Here is a 23,166-nt window from a genome sequence, read left to right on the forward strand (position 1 = left end):
GTATATTAAAGTAATCTGTAGAAGATTTCTTCAAGAGAAACCATTCCACATACGAAATTTTCAGAGAAATGCTTTTGCACAAAAATTACTTCTGTTTAATGCAGTCTATCATAACACTCATGCGCTTTCTAAATGCAGTCATGGTGGCAAAGTTTGGTATTTTGTTTAAAGTCATTACACAATGAATATTAGAATACAATATTGGTGCAAGGAAAAGATGAAACTGGTAATTCATTGTAATGAACATTTTAACAAGATTTATTTCTTTGTTTATTTTGTTTTAATTCATTTCTTTAATTTTAATTAAATAGTTTAATTTCGATATCTGTATTGACGAGTAAAGCAATGTTATAAATAACGGTTCGTTTTAATGGAATACTGAGAAATCAGAAGCTTTAATTTTAGATGAATAATGATGTTTTTTTTTTATCTAAAGCATTCACAAATTAAAACAGGGGCAGATTGCTCGCCATCAATATTTTTCTGAATTTACGAGCAGAACACCAGCGGTACTAAACTTTTAGAGATTTATAAACATTTGTACTTGTATTTCACATATATGAAATTAAATAGCTTTGATCCTTACTGATTTATTCTTACCCACACGTCACTGAGCAGGTATTCGTAACCAAATCGGATGGAATAGGGTTGGTAATACTTATTTCCGAGCTTCCGTTGTCTTCATATCGCTTGTCTTCTACTAGTGGATTTTCCTGTTTTGAGGAACGAAAAACACTAGTTTCCAGAAAGAAAACACCCCACCACCTTATTGCACCTGTAAATCACCATTTGATTGAAAACACTTCTTAAAGGCTACTAACGTCATAGAAGGGATTAGAACCCATGTCTATCCAGTCAAGGGTATTTGCCGCCCAGGTGCAATCTTTTATCGGCTGCCCCTAATACTTCCTTGTATAATCCAAATTATATATTAGCTACATAAAATGCCGCCCTGTCAATGGTGCTGCCAGGGTGCGGTGCATCCCTTGCACGGTTGGCGCGACCCTGATCATCTACGCTATGGAAGCTCATAATTTTAATACATTTAATTAATCATTTTTTATACATCACACTCTCCCCAGTGCATATTTCTTTCTACAACCGACAACCAAATACGCAACGGCGAAAGATTAAAAAAATTCTATTTATTTCTTTATTTTATATGCTCTGCATAATAAATATGCTTTATTTCAATTACAGCTATGTCACCCACACCAACGATTAAAGATAAGATAATATTACCTGTTATATACAATTTATGTTTAACCGTTTATTCTTAACAGTTCAGTGTGTAAACAGTATTCAGTGATCACACACAGATGTTGCAGAGGAAGCTTATGAGTGAATTGTGTTTATTACCTATTTTATTTCAGTGTGCAGATCTACGGATGTGTTAGAATGGTAAAAATTGTGAAGAACAATTCACAATTTTTGTGAATTGTTCTTCACAATTCATACAATTCACTCATATATGCTTAGTGTAACTGAGTATGATCCTTCCTCAGTTCTGTTTCACTCCATTTAGTTTTTGACGTGAGTTTCTCAAAATTCTTAAGCTTTAACACACGAATTACAAAGAAGTTCATTTCGTAAATTTCAATAACAAAATTAATCTCATTAAATATAATAATTTATATGCTTCAATAACGCATTGTATTAACATTATTTATGCTTATAAAATTATTTCAATATAGATAATGATATGGAAAATTATCTTAATACGTTTTCTTTAAAATTTAATTACCTCCAAACCAACCACCATAAAACGAACAACTATAAGTAAGAAAATTTCATCTTTTAAGATATATCTTAATTAATGTTTTAAGATACAGTTTAATTATTTTAAAATGACATATTAAAATAACTGACATTTATAGAAAAATTACAGTATATTTAAATTAAATAGGAAAAAAATATCTCAATACGTTTTTCATTTAATTATATTACAGCCCGAACTGCTGCTCCCACAACAACCACAAGTAAGAAAATTTCATATGTTTTATATATATTGTTTCAAGTTATTTTAATAATGAAGTCATTATACATCAAGAAATAAAAATTATATTAACGATGAACTGTCCATTTTATAATGAAGTAATCATTATAATAATGTAGTGTAAGAAAATTATTCAAGTTTATACAAATATTTCAGTATGATTTTCCTGTTAATAAAATGACCTTGGCCGCTAAAATTCAATTTTGTTTAAATAAGCAAAATTGTGCATCATCATTATGTGGTCATTCACTTTTTGATCATATGCAGCCTTCTTCATAATGAATTAAGTTTCATCTTATCTCAGATTAAATAAGAGGTACATTTTGTTACATCTTTCTTGTGCATATTCACTTGCATAGATTTATTTAATTTTAACTGTATGTACTTCCGGTGGATATGAGAAATAATTTTTTTGTATATATTCATTTTTCTTTATGACATCAAGCTATTCCAAACTTCGAAATCAGTTATTGACGTATATTAAAGTAATCTGTAGAAGATTACTTCAAGAGAAACCTTTCCACATACGAAATTTTCAGAGAAATGCTTTTGCACAGAATTTACTTCTGTTTACAGCAGTCTACCATAACACTCATGCACTTTCTAAATGCAGTCATGGTGGCAAAGTTTGGTATTTTGTTTAAAATCATTACACAATGAATATTAGAATACAATATTGGTGCAAGGAAAAGATGAAACTGGTAATTCATTGTGATGAACATTTTAACAAGATTTATTTCTTTGTTTATTTTGTTTTAATTCATTTCTTTAATTTTAATTAAATAGTTTAATTTCGATATCTGTATTGATGAGTAAAGTAATGTTATAAATAACGGTTTGTTTAAATGGAATACTGAAAACTCAGAAGCTTTAATTTTAGATGAATAATGATGTTTTTTTTATCTAAAGCATTTAAAATTACAACAGGCGCAGATTGCTCGCCATCATTATTTTTCTGAATTACGAGCAGAACACCAGCGGTACTAAACTTTTAGAGATTTATAACCTTTTGTAGTTTTATTTCACATATATGAAATTAAATAGCGTTGATCCTTACTGATTTATTCTTACCCACACGTCACTGAGCAGGTATTCATAACCAAATCGGGTGGAATAGGGTTGGTAATACTTATTTCCGAACTTCCTTTGCTGTATATCGCTTGTGTTCTACTAGTGGATTTTCCTATTTTGAGGAAAGAAAAACACTAGTTTCCTGAAAGAAAACACTCAACCACCTTATTGTACCTGTAACTCACCATTTGATTGAAAACACTTCTTAAAGCTACTAACGTCATAGAAGGGATTAGAACCCAGGTCTATCCAGTCAAGGGTATTTGCTGCCCAGATGCAAACTTTTAACGGACGCACCTAATACTTCATTGTATAATTCAAATTATATATTAGCTACATAAAATGCCGCCCTATCAATGGTTCTGCCCGGGTGCGGTGCATCCCTTGCACGGTTGGCGCGACCCTGATCATCTAAGCTATGGAAGCTCATAATTTTAATTCATTTAATTAATCATTTTTCTATATATCACACTCTCCCCATTGCATATTTCTTTCTTCACCCGACACACAAACGCGCAACGGGGAAAGATTAAAACAATTCTATTTATTTCTTTATTTTATGTATTCTGCGTAATAAATATGCTTTATTTCAGTTACAGCTATGTCACCAACACCAACGATTAAAGATAAGGTAATATTACGTGTTACTTTCAATTTATGGTTAACCGTTTATTCTTAACAGTTCAGTGTGTAAACAGTATTCAGTGATTACACAGATGTTGCAGAGGAAGCTTATGAGTGAATTGTGTTTATTACCTATTTTATTTCAGTGCGCAGATCTACGGATGTGTTAGAATGGTAAAAATTGTGAAGAACAATTCACAATTTTTGTGAAATGTTCTTCACAATTCATACAATTCACTCATATATGCTTAGTGTAACTGAGTATGATCCTTCCCCAGTTCTGTTTCACTCCATTTAGTTTTTGACGTGAGTTTCTCAAAACTCTTAAGCTTTAACACACGAATTACAAATAAGTTCATTTCGTCAATTTCAATAACAAAATTAATCTCATTAAAAAAAAAAAAAAATCAGCTAACGCCTTTTTATTCCCGTATATACGGGAGTAGGCGAGGCCATTTAGCCCTATCTAACTTTTGGAGACTGAGTGGGCCGTTCAATCTCCACTGGTACCCAATCAGAGACAGATGGCCCAAGGCTATCACTAATTAAACGGTACGCAGTGAAGCGAGACGGCTCAAATGTGCCGCCATCTCGTGGTCTCTAACCCTAACAAAATATATTTATGTCTGAAGTAATGTGGGTTCTACGGTCGATTTTCTTGAGTTTACAGGACGAAAAACCCGAGTTTCCGGGAGGAAAAACCTGCTTGCTCGTGCCAGAGATCGACTAACTCGGGAACCGGTCGAAAAAAGGCTTAGAAAAATTTCCTCTAGTCGCCGACTAGACTCGAAACCAAGACTTCCTTCGTGCGGCCTAGCGCGGTGGTGTGCAAACGCCACATCCACTGAGCTACACAGGCCCTATTTTTCTCATTAAATATAATTTTTTAAATTAAATTAATCTCATTAAATATAATAATTTATATGCTTCAATAACGCATTGTATTAACATTATTTATGCTTATAAAATTATTTCAATATAGATAATGATATGGAAAATTATCTTAATACGTTTTCTTTAAAATTTAATTACCTCCAAACCAACCACCATAAAACGAACAACTATAAGTAAGAAAATTTCATGTTTTAAGATATATCTTAATTAATGTTTTAAGAAACAGTTTAATTATTTTAAAATGACATATTAAAATAACTGACATTTATAGAAAAATTACAGTATATTTAAATTATATAGGAAAAAAATATCTCAATACGTTTTTCATTTAATTATATTACAGCCCGAACTGCTGCTCCCACAACAACCACAAGTAAGAAAATTTCATATGTTTTATATATATTGTTTCAAGTTATTTTAATAATGAAGTCATTATACATCAAGAAATAAAAATTATATTAACGATGAAGTGTCCATTTTATAATGAAGTAATCATTATAATAATGTAGTGTAAGAAAATTATTCAAGTTTATACAAATATTTCAGTATGATTTTCCTGTTAATAAAATGACCTTGGCCTCTAAAATTCAATTTTGTTTAAATAAGCAAAATTGTGCATCATTATGTGGTTATTCACTTTTTGATCATATGCAGCCTTCTTTATAATGAATTAGGTTTCATCTTATCTCAGATTAAATAAGAGGTACATATTGTTACCTCTTTCTTGCGCATATTCACTTGCATAGATTTATTTAATTTTAACTGTATGTACTTCCGGTGGATGTGAAGAAATAATTTTTTTTTTAGATTCATTTTTCTTCATGATATTAAACTATTCCAAACTTCGAAATCAGTTATTGACGTTTATTAAAGTAATCTGTAGAAGATTTCTTCAACAGATACCTTTCCACATACGAAATTTTCAGAGAAATGCTTTTGCACTGAATTCACTTCTGTTTACTGCAGTCTATCATAACACTCATGCACTTTCTAAATGCAGTCATGGTGGCAAAGTTTGGTATTTTGTTTAAAGTCATTACACAATGAATATTAGAATACAATTTTGGTGCAAGGAAAAGAGGAAACTGGTAATTCATTGTTATGAACATTTTAACAAGATTTATTTCTTTGTTTATTTTGTTTTAATTCATTTTTTGAATTTTAATTAAATAGTTTAATTTCGATATCTGTATTGAAGAGAAAAGTAATGTTATAAATTACGGTTTCTTTTAATGGAATATTGAGAAACCAGAAGCTTTAATTTTAGAAGAATAATGACGTTTTTGTTTTATGTAAAGCATTCACAAATTACAACAAGGGCAGATTGCTTGCGTTCAATATTTTTCTGAATTTACGAGCAGAACACCATTGGTACTAAACATTTAGAGATTTATAACCTTTTGTAGTTGTATTTCACATATATGAAATTAATAGCTTCGATCCTTACTCATTTATTCTTACATCACTGAGCAGGAATTCGTAACCAAATCGGATGGAATAGAGTTGGTAATACTTATTTCCGAAATTCCGTTGTCTGTATATCGCTTGTGTTCTACTAGTGGATTTTCCTGTTTTGGGAAATCAGGAAAATCCAAAAAATCAAAACAGGAAAATCCAGAAAATCAAAACAGGAAAATCCAAAAAAAAAAAACACTCCACCACCTTATTGCACCTGTAACTCACCATTTGATTGAAAACACTTCTTAAAGCTACTAACGTCATAGAAGAGGGTTAGAACTCAGGTCTATTCATTTAAGGGTATTTGACGCCCAGGTAAAAACTTTTATCTGCCGCCCCTAATACTTCAATGTATAATCCAAATTATATATTAGCTATATAAAGTGCCGCCCTATTAATGGTGCTTCCCTTGTGCGGTGCATCCCTTGCACTCTCGGGTTGGCGCAACCCTGATCATCTAAGCTATGGAAGCTCATAATTTTAATACATTTAATTAATCATTTTTCTATACATCACACTCTCCCCAGTGCATATTTCTTTCTTCACCCGACACACAAACGCGCAACGGGAAAAATTAAAAAAATTCTATTTATTTCTTTATTTTATATACTCAGCGTAATAAATATGCTTTATTTCAATTACAGCCGTGTCATCCACACCAACGATTAAAGATAAGATAATATTACGTGTTTTATACAATTTATGGTTAACAGTTTATTCTTAACAGTTCAGTATGTAAACAATATTCAGTGATTACACCTATGTTGCAGAGGAAGCTTATGAGTGAAATATTTTTATTACCTATTTTATTTCAATGCGCAGATCAACGGATGTGCTACAATGGTAAAAATTGTGAAGAACAATTCACAATTTTTGTGAATTGTTCTTCACAATTCACATAATTCACTCATATATGCTTAGTGCAACTGAGTTTTTTCCTTCCTCAGTTCTGTTTCACTCCATTTAGTTTCTGACGTGAGTTTCTCCCAACTCTTAAGCCTTAACACACGAATTACAAAGAAGATCATTTCGTAAATTTCAATAACAAAATTAATCTAATTAAATATAATAATTTATATGCTGTGACACATGATATCTTAAGAATATAGTATTCTCAGTTATCAGGGTGTAACATGAAAAAATAAATAACATAAATAAAAACCCCTGCATAAAAGGGATAATTTAATTAATAAAATATTCTTGCATCCAGTATAAATTTAGTAAAATGTAAAGGTCTATTGTTTACTTAAGGTAACAACAAAAAAAAAGAATGTATTAAGATGTATTATGACTAAACAAGGAATTTGTATTAAATAAGTAGCTAACTAAGAATTAATATAATAATGCGATGAAGAATGAAAGAGTTAAGTGCATAGGTATAAAAGAATGAGTCATGAAATACTCTATGTAAGACACTACAGATTAAGCATTAAGTAGAATTCTGAGAAAAGGTTTAAAAAGGGATTAAGATACAGGCTAACAAGAGAAATGGAATATCGCTTAGGGCCTATACCAGGATAGAAACTTCGTTACGAGTTGCTGACCAAAATGACGTATGGTTAACCATAATTGTATATGTTATATACAATTTATGGTTAACCGTATATTCTTAACAGTTCAGTGTGTAAACAGAATTTAGTGATTACACAGGTGTTGCAGAGGAAGCTTATGAGTGAAATGTTTTTATTACCTATTTAATTTCAGTGCCCAGATCAACGGATGTGCTACATTGGTAAAAATTGTGAAGAACAATTCACAATATTTGTAAATTGTTCTTCACAATTCACTCATATATGCTTAGAGCCACTAAGTGTGTTCCTTCCTCAGTTCTATTTCACTCCATTTAGTTTCTGACGTGAGTTTCTGCCAACTATTAAGCCTAAACACACGAATTACAAAGAAGATCATTTCGAAATTTCAATAACAAAATTAATCTCATTAAATAATAATTTTTATGCTTCAATAATGCATTGTATTAACATTATTTATGCTTATAAAATTATTTCAATATAGAAAATAATAAGGAAAATTATCTTAATACGTTTTCTTTAAATTTAATTACATCCAAACCAACCACCATAAAACGAACAACTATAAGTTAGAAACATTCATGTTTTAAGATATATCTTAATTAATGTTTTAAGATATAGTTTAATTATTTTAACATGGCATAATAAAATATCTCACATTTATAGAAAAATTACAGTATATTTAAATTATATAGGAAAAAAATATCTCAAAACATTTCTCATTTAATTATATTACAGCCCGATCTGCTGCTCCCACAACAACCTCAAGTAAGCAAATTTCATATGATTTAGATATATAGTTTCAAGTTATTTTAATAATGAAGTCATTCTACATCAAGAAATAAAATCTATTTTAACGATGAAGTGTCCATTTAATAATGAAGTAATCATTATAATAATGTAGTGTAAGGAAATTATTCAAGTTTACACAAATATTTCAGTATGATTTTCCTGTTAATAATATGACCTAGGCCTCTAAAATTCAATTTTGTTTAAATAAGCAAAATTGTGCATCATTATGTGGTTATTCACTGTTTGATCATATGCAGCCTTCTTTATAATGAATTAAGTTTCATCTTATCTCAGATTAAATAAGAGGTACATTTTGTTACCTCTTTCTTGCGCAAATTCACTTGCATAGATTTATTTAATTTTAGCTGTATGTACTTCTGGTGGATATGAAGAAATAATTTTTTTGTATATATTCATTTTTCTTTATGATATCAAACTATTCCAAACTTCGAAATCAGTTATTGACGTATATTAAAGTAATCTGTAGAAGATTACTTCTAGAGAAACCTTTCCACATACGAAAAATATACAGAGAAATGCTTTTGCACAGAATTTACTTCTGTTTACTGCAGTCTATCAGAACACTCATGCTCTTTCTAAACGCAGTCATGGTGGCAAAGTTTGGTATTTTGTTTAAAGTCATTACACAATGAATATTAGAATACAATATTGGTGCAAGGAAAAGATGAAACTGGTAATTCATTGTAATGAACATTTTAACAAGATTTATTTCTTTGTTTATTTTGTTTTAATTCATTTCCTGAATTTTAATTAAATAGTTTAATTTCGATGTCTGCATTGACGAGTAAAGTAATGTTAAAATAACGATTTGTTTTAATGGAATACTGAGAAATCAGAAGCTTAAATTTTAGAAGAATAATGATGTTTTTTTTTATCTAAAGCATTCACAAATTACAACAGGGGCAGATTTCTTGCCATCAATATTTTTCTGAATTTTTCAGAAGAACACCAGCGGTACTAAACTTTTGGGGATTTATAACCTTTTGTAGTTGTATTTCACATATATGAAATTAATAGCTTCGATCATTACTGATTAACTCCTACCCATACGTCACTGAGCAGGTTTTCGTAACCAAATCGGATGGAATAGGGTTGGTAATACTTATTTCCAACCTTCCGTTGTCTGTATATCGTTTGTGTTCTACTAGTGGATTTTCCTGTTTTGAGGAACGAAAAACACTGGTTTCCAGAAAGAAAGCACTCCACCACCTTATTGCACCTGTAACTCACCATTTGATTGAAAACACTTTTTAAAGCTACTAACGTCATAGAAGGAATTAGAACCCAGGTCTATCCAGTGAAGGGTATTTGTCGCCCATGTGCAAACTTTTATTGGCTGCCCCTAATACTTCATTGAATAATCCAAAATATATATTAACTACATGAAATGCGATAAAAGTTTGCATAAGGGGTGCGGTGCATCCCTTGCACCCTCGGGTTGGCGCGACCCTGATCATCTAAGCTATGGAAGCTCATAATTTTAATACTTTTAATTAATCATTTTTGTATATATCACACTCTCCCCAGTGGATATTTCTGTCTTCACCCGACACACAAACGCGCAACGGGGAAAGATTAAAAAAATTCTATTTATTTCTTTATTTTATATACTCTGAGTAATAAATATGCTTTATTTCAATTACAGCTATGTCCCCCACACCAACGATTAAAGATAAGATAATATTACATGTTATATACAATTTATGGTTAACAGTGTATTCTTAACAGTTCAGTATGTAAACAATATTCAGTGATTACATCTATGTTGCAGAGGAAGCTTATGAGTGAAATGTTTTTATTACCTATTTTATTTCAGTGCCCAGATTAACGGATGTGCTACATTGGTAAAAATTTGAAGAACAGTTCACAATTTTTGTGAATTGTTCTTCACAATTCACATAATTCACTCATATATGCTTAGTGCAACTGAGTGTGTTCCTTTCTCAGTTCTGTTTCACTCCACTTAGTTTCTGACCTGAGTTTCTCCCAAATATTAATTCTTAATTCACGAATTAGAAAGATCGTTTCGTAAATTTCAATAACAAAATTAATCTCATTAAATAATAATTTATATGCTTCAATAACGCATTGTATTAACATTATTTATGCCTATAAAATTATTTCAATATAGAAAATAATAAGGAAAATTATCTTAATACGTTTTCTTTAAAATTTAATTACATCGAAACCATAAAACGAACAACTATAAGTAAGAAACTTTCATGTTTTAAGATATATCTTAATTAATGTTTTAAGATATAGTTTAATTATTTTAACATGACATATTAAAATATCTCACATTTATAGAAAAATTACAGTATATTTAAATTATATAGGAAAAAATATCTCAATACGTTTTTCATTTAATTATATTACAGCCGGATCTGCTGCTCCCACAACAACCTCAAGTAAAATAATTTCATATGATTTAGATATATTGTTTCATGTTATTTTAATAATGAAGTCATTATAGATCAAGAAATAAAAACTATTTTAACGATGAAATGTCCATTTAATAATGAAGTAATCATTATAATAATGTAGTGTAAGGAAATTATTCAAGTTTATACAAATATTTCAGTATGATTTTCCTGTTAATAAAATGACCTTGGCCGCTAAAATTCAATTTTTTTAAATAAGCAAAATTGTGCATCATTATGTGGTTATTCACTGTTTGATCATATGCAGCCTTCTTTATAATGAATTAAGTTTCATCTTATTTCAGATTAAATAAGAGGTACATTTTGTTACCTCTTTCTTTCGCATATTCCCTTGCATAGATTTATTTAATTTTAAATGTATGTACTTCCGGTGGATATGACGAAATAATTTTTTGTATATATTCATTTTTCTTTATGATAACCAACTATTCCAAACTTCGAAATCAGTTATTGACGTATATTAAAGTAATCTGTAGAAGATTTCTTCAAGGTAAACCTTTCCACATACGAAATTTTCAGAGAAATGCTTTTGCACAGAATTCACTTCTGTTTACAGTAGTCTCATAACACTCCTGCTCTTTCTAAATGCAGTCATGGTGGCAAAGATTGGTATTTTGTTTAAAGTTATTACACAATGAATAATTGAATATATTATTGGTGCAAGTAAAAGAAGAAACTGGTAATTCATTGCTATGAACATTTTAACAAGATTTATTTCTTTGTTTATTTTGTTTTAATTCATTTCCTGAATTTTAATTAAATAGTTTAAGTTGGATATCTGTATTGTCGAGTAAAGTAATGTTATAAATAACGGTTTGGTTTAATGGAATTCTGAGAAATCAGAAGCTTTAATTTTAGATGAATAACGTTGTTGTTTTTTTATCTAAAGCATTCACAAATAACAACAGGGGCAGATTGCTCGCCATCAATATTTTTCTGAATTTACGAGCAGAACACCAGCTGTACTAAACTTTTAGAGATTTATAACCTTTTGTAGTTGTATTTCACATATATGAAATTAATAGCTTCGATCCTTCCTGATTTATTCTTACCCAAACGTCATTGAGCAGGTATTCGTAACCAATTCCGATGGAATAGGGTTGGTAATACTTATTTCCGAAATTCCGTCGTCTGTATATCGTTTGTGTTCAACTAGTGGATTTTCCTGTTTTGAGGAACGAAAAACACTAGTTTCCAGAAAAAAACACTCTACCACCTTATTGCACCTGTAACTCACCATTTGATTGAAAACACTTCTTAAAGCTACTAACATCATAGAAGGGATTAGAACTCAGGTCTATTCAGTCAAGGGATTTGCTGCCCAGGTGCAAACTTTTATCGGCCGCTCCTAATACTTCATTGTATAATCCAAATTATATATTAGCTACATAAAGTGCCGCCCTATTAATGGTGCTTCCCGTGTGCGGTGCATCCCTTGCACTCTCGTGTTGGCGCGACCCTGATCATCTAAGCTATGGAAGCTCTTAATTTTAATACATTTAATTAATAATTTTTCTATACATCACACTCTCCCCAGTGCATATTTCTTTCTTCACCCGACACACAAACGCGCAACGGGAAAGATTAAAAAAATTCTATTTATTTCTTTATTTTATATACTCAGCGTAATAAATATGCTTTATTTCAATTACAGCCGTGTCACCCACACCAACGATTAAAGATAAGATAATATTACGTGTTGTATACAATTTATGGTTAACAGTGTATTCTTAACAGTTCAGTATGTAAACAATATTCAGTGATTACATCTATGTTGCAGAGGAAGCTTATGAGTGAAATGTTTTTATTACCTATTTTATTTCAGTGCGCAGATCAACGGATGTGCAACAATGGTAAAAATTGTGAAGAACAATTCACAATTTTTGTGAATTTTTCTTCACAATTCACACAATTCACTCATATATGCTTAGTGCAACTGAGTGTGTTCCTTCCTGAGTTCTGTTTCACTCCATTTAGTTTCTGACTTGAGTTTCTCCCAACTCTTAAGCCTTAACACACGAATTACAAAGATCATTTGGTAAATTTCAATAACAAAATTAATCTCATTAAATATAATAATTTATATGCTTTTAAGATAACAGGTGTAAAAACCTGTTATCTTTAGAATATAGTATTCTCAGTTATCAGGGTGTAACATGAAAAAATAAATAACATAAATAAAAACCCCTGCGTAAAAGGGATAATTTAATTAATATAACATTCTTGCATCCAGTATAAATTGAGTAAAATGTAACGGTCTATTGTTTAGTTAAGGTAACAAAAGAAAAGAATGTATTAAGATGTATTATGACTAAACAAGGAATTTGTATTAAATAAGTAACTAACTAAGAATTAATATATTAACTCGATTAAGAATGAAAGATTTAAGTGCATAAGTATAAAAGAATGAGTCATGAAATACCCTATGTAGGAGGCTACAGATTAAGCAGTAAGTAGAATTATGAGAAAAGGTTTAAAAAGGGGTTAAGATAGAGGCTAACAAGAGAAATAACGGAATATCGCTTAGGGCCTATACCCGATTAGAAACTTCCTTACGAGTTGCCGACCAAATGACGGATGGCTTCCAAATGCTACCCAATTGGTAGACAGACGGAAAACAAGCAGGAGATGGGAAAAAGAAGTAAGAAAGGGCGCCGTTACGAGCGCAGCTATAAAAGGGTTGGTATCCTCCCCCCCCCCCCTTTTGGCTTTTTTATCGAGGAGTAGGCTCTTTTGGGTTTTGTGGAAGACGTTTAGACAGTCAAGGAGGCTTGAGGCCTTTTTGCCTTTTTGCGAGAGGAGAAGAAACGTTTGGATCGTCGCGGTGGTTTTAGTTTTGGTTTCTAGTGGATTTCACGGTGTTAATGAGTGGGGAGATATGGCTTATATCCTCATGCCACAAGAAGGAATCGAAGGTGAGCGGGAAAGTTATTCCCGTATTCCTATGTTGAAAGCGAAATATACCATAGAGTCTTAGGAAGCTGTGAAAATATCCATGTCCTCGTTTTGGATAGTACAGCCGACCGCGCAGATGTTTATATAGCCCTGAATAGCAAGAAGTTATGCAAGCAAGTTCATTCAGTAGAAGGTAAAGGCCCGTAAGTGAAGCTAAAGAAAGGTATTGTGAACTTTGTCTTATGTGGACTAGAAGTTGTTTATATTAGGTACCACTGTCATAATACGGAACTGTTAAGATGATTAGGGAGAAATTATAATAGGACTTTAGAATTTGATAGAGAGTGTTAAAAGTAAGTTAGCTAAGGTTGATAATTTGTGAATAATTTATTATCCTAAGAATCTTGAGTGCCTACTACATTGTAAAAGGAAAGTTAAAGACATAGTTGTGTGTTAATGAAGTAAATGGTAATACTGTTGTAATATTGAGTTAGATTAGAGCGAATTGAGTAATCAAGTAGCCTGAGGAATTTGAATGCCTAGTGTGATGTGCAGAGAATTGGAAGTGTCATAAGTATGTGCTAGAGTAGTTAATGATTTTGTTAGTGTAGTTGAAGTTGAATAATCTAATAATGTGTGGTGATCTAAAAATTTTATGTTAAGTGAATTCATGTTTTGTATCAAATATTGTGGCGGCATGATCATAATAACTTTTGTCGAATCATAGCCCAACTGCTTGTATTAAGCTAATTTTAGTATATAAGTAATTTAGTTGAGTATTTTGATATGTACCATGTTTAGAGAAATAATAAACTTTTGTTTAAATGATAAAAAGAGTTGTCTGATATTGCTAACCCAATGCACCGCTTAGAAACATTCGAGCCTAACCACGCGGGGGATTAATGTTGAGAAACAAGAAATAGTGTTACGACTGCAATAGTTACACTTTCAGATATTTGAGTTCCTTTCTCTGTTTATGTATAAAATATCTTAAACGAAATATACCAAAGAGCGCAGTTAAAATACAAATACTAGGGATAATACGGGGAACAATAATTCAGATATCATTAGAAATTTGGGTGATGTTTTGAAAGTAGAAGTTAGCAGAATATAGACGAAGGCAGTTTGTAAGACAAACAAAATCGTAAGATAGGGACATAACAATGCTTCAATAACGCATTATGTTAACATTATTTATGCTTACAAAATTATTTCAATATATCTAATGATATGGAAAATTATCTTAATACATTTTCTTTAAAATTAAATTACATCTCAACCAACCACCATAAAACGAACAATTATAAGTAAGAAAATTTCATGTTTTAAGATATATCTTAATTAATGTCTTAAGGTATAGTTTAATTATTTTAAAATGACATATTAAAATAACTCACATTTATAGAAAAATTACAGTATATTTAAATTATATAGGAAAAAATATCTCAATACGTTTTTCATTTAATTATATTACAGCCCGATCTGCTGCTCCAACAACAACCACAAGTAAGCAAATTTCATATGATTTAGATATATTGTTTGAAGTTATTTTAATAATGACGTCATTATACATTAAGAAATAAAAACTATTTTAACGATGAAGTGTCCAAAATAATAATGAAGTAACCATTATAATAATGTAGTGTAAGGAAATTATTCAAGTTTATACAAATATTTCAGTCTGATTTTCCTGTGAATAAAATGACCTCGGCCTCTAAAATTCAATTTTGTTTAAATAAGCAAAATTGTGCATCATTATGTGGTTATTCACTGTTTGATTATATGCAGCCTTCTTTATAATGAATTATGTTTCATCTTATCACAGAATAAATAAGAGGTACATTTTGTTACCTCTTTCTTGCGCATATTTACTTGCATAGATTTATTTAATTTTAACTGTATGTACTTCTGGTGGGTATGACGAAATAATTTTTTTGTATATATTTATTTTTCTTCATGATATCAAACTATTCCAAACTTCGAAATCAGTTATTGAATTATAATTCAATAACTGATTTCGAAGTAATCTGTAGTCTGTAGACTACAGATTAAAAGTAATCTGTAGAAGATTTCTTCAAGAGAAACCTTTCCACGTACGAAATTATCAGAGAAATGCTTTTGTACAAAATTCACTTCTGTTTACTGCAGTCTATCATAACACTCATGCTCTTTCTAAATGCAGTCATGGTGGCAAAGTTTGGTATTTTGTTTAAAGTCATTACACAATGAATAATTGAATACAATATTGGTGCAAGGAAAAGATGAAACTGGTAATTCATTGTTATGAGCATTTTAACAAGATTTATGTCTTGGTTTATTTTGTTCTAATTCATTTCCTGAATTTTAATTAAATAGTTTAATTTCGATATCTGAATTGACGAGTAAAGTAATCTTATAAATAACGGTTTGCTTTAATGGAATACTGAGAATTCAGAAGCTTTAATTTTAGATGAATAATGATGTCTTTTTTTTATCTAAAACATTCACAAATTACAACAGGGACAGATTGCTCGCCATCAATATTTTTCTGAATTTAAGCAGAACACCAGCGGTACTAAACGTTTATTGATTTATAACCTTTTGTAGTTGTATTTCACATATATCAAATTAAATATCTTTGATCCTTACTGATTTATTCTTACCCACACGTCACTGAGCAGGTATAAGTAACCAAATCGGATGGAATGGGGTTGGTAATACTTATTTGCGAACTTCCGTTGTCTGTATATCGCTTGTGTTCTACTTGTGGATTTTCCTGTTTAGAGGAACGAAAAACACTAGTTTCCAGAAAGAAAACACTCCAGCACCTTATTGCACCTGTAACTCACCATTTGATTGAAAACATTTCTTAAAGCTACCAACGTCATAGAAGGGATTAGAACTCAGGTCTATTTAGTCAAGGTATTTGCAGCCCAGGTGCAAACTTTTATCAGCCGCCCCTAATAGTATATTGTATAATCCAAATTATATATTAGCTACATAAAAATGCCACCCTATCAATGGTGCTGCCCGGGTGCGGTGTATCCCTGCACCCTTGGGTTGGCGCGACCCTGATCATCTAAACTATGGAAGCTCATAATTTTAATACATTTAATTAATCATTTTTGGATATATCACACTCTCCCCGGTGGATATTTCTTTCTTCACGCGACACACAAACGCGCAACAGGGAAAGAATAAAATATTTCTATTTATTTCTTTATTTTATATACTCTGAGTAATAAATATGCATTATTTCAATTACAGCTATATCACCCTCACCAACGATTAAAGATAAGATAATATTACATGTTATATACAATTTATGGTTAACCGTTTATTCTTAACAGTTCAGTGTGTAAACAGTATTCAGTGATTACACGGATGTTGCAGAGGAAACTTATGGGTGAAATGTTTTTATTACCTATTTAATTTCAATTACGCAGATCAACGGATGTGCTACAATGGTAAAATTGTGAAGAAAAATTTACAATTTTTGTGAATTTTTCTTCACAATTCACACAATTCACTCACATATACTTAGTGCAACTGAATGTGATCCTTCCTCAGTTCTGTTTCACTCCATTTAGTTTCTTACGTGAGTTTCTCCCAATTCTTAAGCCTTAACACACGATTTACAAAGAAGATCATTTCGTAAATTTCAATAACAAAATTAATCTCCTTAAATATAATAATTTATATGCTTCAATAACGCATTGTATTAACATTATTTATGCTTATAAAATTATTTCAATATAGAAAATGATAAGGAAAATTATATTAATACGTTTTCTTTAAAATATAATTACATCCAAACCAACCACCATAAAACGAACAACTATAAGTAAGAAAATTTCATGTTTTAAGATATATCTTAATTAATGTTTTAAGATATAGTGTAATTATTTTAAAATGACATATTAAAATAACTCCTATTTATTGAAAAATTACAGCATATTTAAATTATATAGGAAAAAATATCTCAATACGTTTTTCATTTAATTATATTACAGCCCGATCTGCTGCTCCAACAACAACCACAGGTAATGAAATTTCATATGATTTAGATAAATTGTTTCAAGTTATTTTATTAATGAAGTCATTATACATTAAGAAATAAAATCTATTTTAACGATGAAGTGTCCACTTAATAATGAAGTAATCATTATCATAATGTAGTGTAAGGAAATTATTCAAGTTTATACAAATATTTCAGTACGATTTTCCTGTGAATATAATTACCTTGGCCTCTAAAATTCAATTTATTTAAATAACCAAAATTGTGCATCATTATGTGGTTATTCACTGTTTGATCATATGCAGCCTTCTTTATAATGAATTAAGTTTCATCTTATCTCAGATTAAATAAGAGGTACATTTTGTTACCTCTTTCTTGCGCATATTCACTTGTATAGATTTATTTAATTTTAACTGTATGTACTTCTGGTGTATATGACGAAATAATTTTTTTGAATATATTCATTTTTCTTCATGATATCAAACTATTCCAAACTTCGAAATCAGTTATTGACGTATATTAAAGTAATCTGTAGAAGATTTCTTCAAGAGAAACCTTTCCACATACGAAATTTTCAGAGAAATGCTTTTGCACAGAATTTACTTCTGTTTAATGCAGTCTATCATAACACTCATGCTCTTTCTAAATGCAGTGTTGGTGAGAAAGCATGCTATTTTGTTTATAGTCATTACACAATGAATATTAGAATACAATATTGGTGCAAGGAAAAGATGAAACTGGTAATTCATTGCTATGAACATTTTAACAAGATTTATTTCTTTGTTTATTTTGTTTTAATTCATTTCCTGGATTTTAATTAAATAGTTTAATTTCGATGTCTGTATTGACGAGTAAAGTAATCTTATAAATAACGGTTTGTTTTAATGGAACACTGAGAAATCAGAAGCTTTAATTTTAGATGAATAATGATGTTATTTTTATCTAAAACATTCAGAAATTACAACAGGGGCAGATTGCTTGCCATCAATATTTTTCTGAATTTACGAGCAGAACACGAGCGGTACTAAACTTTTAGAGATTTATAAACTTTTTTAGTTGTATTTCACATATATGAAATTAAATAGCTTTGATCCTTACTGATTTATTCTTACCCACACGTCACTGAGCAGGTATTCGTAACCAAATCGGATGGAATAGTGTTGGTAATACTTATTTCCGAACTTCCTTTGTCTGTATATCGCTTGTGTTCTACTAGTGGATTTTCCTGTTTTGAGGAACGAAATACACTAGTTTCCTGAAAGAAAACACTTCACCACCTTATTGCGCCTGTATCTCACCATTTGATTGAAAACATTTCTTAAAGCTACTAACGTCATAGAAGGGATTAGAACCCAGGTCTATCCAGTCAAGGGAATTTGTTGTCCATGTGCAAACTTTTATTGGCCGCTCCTAATACTTCATTGAATAATCTACATTATATTAGCTACATAAAATGTCGCCCTATCAATGGTGCTGCTCGGGTGCGGTGCATCCCTTGCACCCTCGGGTTGGCGCGACCATGGTCATCTAAGCTATGGAAGCTCATAATTTTAATACTTTTAATTAATCATTTTTGTGTATATCACACTCTCCCCAGTGGATATTTCTGTCTTCACCCGACACACAAATGTGCAACGGGGAAAGATTAAAAAAATTCTATTTATTTCTTTATTTTATATACTCTGAGTAATAAATATGCTTTATTTCAATTACAGCTATGTCACCCACACCAACGATTAAAGATAAGATAATGTTACATGTTATACACAATTTACGGGTAACCGTATATTCTTAACAGTTCAGTGAGTAAAAAGTATTTAGTGATTACACAGATGTTGCAGAGGAAGCTTATGAGTGAAATGTTTTTATTACCTATTTTATTTCAGTGCCGAGATCAAACGATGTGCTACAATGGTAAAAATTGTGAAGAAAAATTCACAATTTTTGTGAATTGTTCTTCACAATTCACACAATTCACTCATATATGCTTAGTGCAACTGAGTGTGTTCCTTCCTCAGTTCTGTTTCACTCCATTTAGTTTCTGACGTGAGTTTCTCCCAACTATTAAGCATTAACACACGAATTACAAAGAAGATCATTTCGTAAATTTCAATAACAAAATTAATCTGATTAAATATAATAATTTATATGCTTCAATAATGCATTGTATTAACATTATTTATGCCTATAAAATTATTTCAATATAGAAAATAATAAGGAAAATTATCTTAATACATTTGCTTTAACATTTAATTACATCAAACCATAAAACGAACAAATATAAGTAAGAAAATTTCATGTTTTAAGATATATCTTAATTAAAGTTTTAAGGTATACTTTAATTATTTTAAAATAACATATTAAAATAACTCACATTTATAGAAAAATTACAGTATATTTAAATTATATAGGAAAAAATATCTCAATACGTTTTTCATTTAATTATATTACAGCCCGATCTGCTGCTACAACAACCACAAGTAAGCAAATTTCATATGATTTAGATACATTGTTTCAAGTTATTTTAATAATGAAGTCATTATACATTATGAAATAAAATCTATTTTAACGATGAAGTGTCCACTTAATAATGAAGTAATCATTATCATAATGTAGTGTAAGGAAATTATTCAAGTTTATACAAATATTTCAGTACGATTTTCCTGTGAATATAATGACCTTGGCCTCTAAAATTCAATTTTGTTTAAATAATCAAAATTGTGCATCATTATGTGGTTACTCACTGTTTGATCATATGCAGCCTTCTTTATAATGAATTAAGTTTCATCTTACCTCAGATTAAATAAGAGGTACATTTTGTTACCTCTTTCTTGCGCATATTCATTTGCATAGATTTATTTAATTTTAACTGTATGTACTTCCGGTGGATATGACGAAATAATTTTTTGTATATATTCATTTTTCTTTATGATAACCAACTATTCCAAACTTCGAAATCAGTTATTGACGTATATTAAAGTAATTTGTAGAAGATTTCTTCAAGGGAAACCTTTCCACATACGAAATTTTCAGAGAAATGCTTTTGCACAGAATTCACTTCTGTTTACAGCAGTCTCATAACACTCCTGCTCTTTCTAAATGCAGTCATGGTGGCAAAGTTTGGTATTTTGTTTAAAGTCATTACACAGTTAATATTAGAATACAATATTTGTGCAAGGAAAAGATGAAACTGGTAATTCATTGTTATGAACATTTCAACAAGATTTATTTCTTTGTTTATTTTGTTTTAATTCATTTTCTTAATTTTAATTAAATAGTTTAATTTCGATGTCTGTATTGACGACTAAAGTAATGTTATAAATAACGGTTTGTTTTAATGGAATACTGAGAAATCAGAAGCTTTAATTTTAGATGAATAATGATGTTTGTTTTTTATCTAAAGCATTCAGAAATTACAATAGGGGCAGATTGCTTGCCATCAATATTTTTCTGAATTTAAGCAGAACACCAGCGGTACTAAACTTTTATTGATTTATAACCTTTTGTAGTTGTATTTCACATATATGAAATTAAATATCTTTGATCCTTACTGATTTATTCTTACCCACACGTCACTGAGCAGGTATTCTTAACCAAATCGGATGGAATGGGGTTGGTAATACTTATTTCCGAACTTCCGTTGTCTGTATATCGCTTGTGTTCTACTAGTGGATTTTCCTGTTTAGAGGAACGAAAAACACTAGTTTCCAGAAAGAAAACACTCCACCACCTTATTGCACCTGTAACTCACCATTTGATCGAAAACACTTCTTAAAGCTACTAACGTCATAGAATGGATTAGAACCCAGGTCTATCCAGTGAAGGCATTTGCGGCCCAGGTGCAAACTTTTATCGACCGCCCCGAATACTTCATTGTATAATCCAAATTATATATTAGCTACATAAAATGCCACCCTATCAATGGTGCTGCCCGTGTTCGGTGTATCCCTGCACCCTCGGGTTGGAGCGACCCTGATCATCTAAACTATGGAAGCTCATAATTTTAATACATTTAATTAATCATTTTTGTATATATTACACTCTCGCCAGTGCATATTTCTTTCTTCACCCGACACACAAATGTGCAACGGGGAAAGATTAAAAAAATTCTATTTCTTTATTTTTTCTACTCTGCGTAATAAATATGCTTTATTTCAATTACAGCTATGTCACCCACACAAACGATTAAAGATAAGATAATATTACGTGTTATATACAATTTATGGTTAACCGTTTATTCTTAACAGTTCAGTGTGAATTGTGAATTGTGCGAATTGTGCGAATTCACACAATTCACTTATATATGCTTGGTGCAACTGAGTGTGATCCTTCCTCAGTTCTGTTTCACTCCATTTAGTTTCTGACGTGAGTTTCTCCCAACTCTTAAGTCTTAACACACGAATTACAAAGAAAATCATTTCGTAAATTTCAATAATATATTTAGTCTCATTAAATATAATAATTTATATATGTATTTTTATTATTTGTGCTTATAAATTTATTTCGATATAGGTAATGATATGGATTTTTTTATTTTTATTATAATAATTATTATAATACGTTTTGTTAAAATTTAATTACAGTCAAACCAACCACAATGTGTACAACTACAAATAAAAAAATTTCACGGTTTAAGATATATTTTTATAATGAAATATTAAATAATTCTTCTTTTCAGAAATACTACTGTATATTTGAATTATTATGATTATTTTTATTATTATTGTTATTAAGAGAGACCTCCAGGGAGTCAGGGACTCATCGAGGGAGGCCACATAATACACACACCAGCTATCATACTTATTATTCAATTCACTCACTCTGCTTGCACTCACAACATGCAAAGGCAATCCATTCTAATCACACATCACCCATTGAGAGAGAAATCTAGCCCTCACACCCTTCTTGGCTGCTTTCATTTTCAGCTTCCAAGAATGCACTCTCGTCTTTTCCCCACTCTGAATAAATTGAAAATTCCATCAATTGAAATCCTGTATGACACTTTCAGAAGTTTGTAAGTCTCAATCATATCGCCCCTATTTTTCCTGTTTGCTAGTGTCCGCAGCCTAGAAATTCTCAATCTCTCTTCATAGCCAGTATTCCACAATCCCGATATCATTTTAACACCCTCCTTTGTGCTCTCTCCAATATAACAGATTCACAACGGAAACCAGGAGACCACATCTGCGCACAATAGTCCAAGTGAGGTCTTATCAAGGCCTTGTAAAGAGGTAAAATAATATTCTTATATTTACATGTGAACGTTCGTTTTCAGCATTGCAATTATCTGTTGAGTTGTATTTGCAATCATTGCCACCTGGCCAATGAACTTCAACTTCGTATCTATTAACACTCCAAGATCCCTAGCCTCATTAGGTTCTTCTAGCCTAATCCCTCCAATATAATACAACATTAGATATCTAATCATGCTGAAGTGCATGACTTTAC

General features: G+C 30.6%; 2 protein-coding genes across 2 annotated transcripts in view; both read left to right on the forward strand.

Moving 5' to 3' along the window:
• Positions 1-15,304, forward strand: part of LOC150108314 (uncharacterized) — a 220,779-nt gene extending 205,475 nt beyond the window's left edge. Inside the window, exons 35-38 of the mRNA XM_090390443.1 lie at positions 1,950-1,979; positions 4,929-4,958; positions 8,311-8,340; positions 15,198-15,304. Coding sequence (XP_090246569.1) covers positions 1,950-1,979; positions 4,929-4,958; positions 8,311-8,340; positions 15,198-15,304 — 197 coding nt within the window. The remainder of the gene's footprint in view (positions 1-1,949; positions 1,980-4,928; positions 4,959-8,310; positions 8,341-15,197) is intronic.
• Positions 15,305-15,905: 601 nt separating this feature from the next.
• The window catches only part of LOC150108315 (uncharacterized), a 43,727-nt gene continuing 36,466 nt past the window's right edge, over positions 15,906-23,166 (forward strand). Inside the window, exon 1 of the mRNA XM_090390444.1 lies at positions 15,906-15,921. Coding sequence (XP_090246570.1) covers positions 15,906-15,921 — 16 coding nt within the window. The remainder of the gene's footprint in view (positions 15,922-23,166) is intronic.

Source organism: Typopeltis vanoorti, chromosome 3 (genome assembly GCF_054136105.1).
Source record: "Typopeltis vanoorti isolate ZY-2024b chromosome 3, IOZ_Tvanoo_1.0, whole genome shotgun sequence".
Lineage (NCBI taxonomy): Eukaryota > Metazoa > Arthropoda > Arachnida > Uropygi > Thelyphonidae > Typopeltis > Typopeltis vanoorti.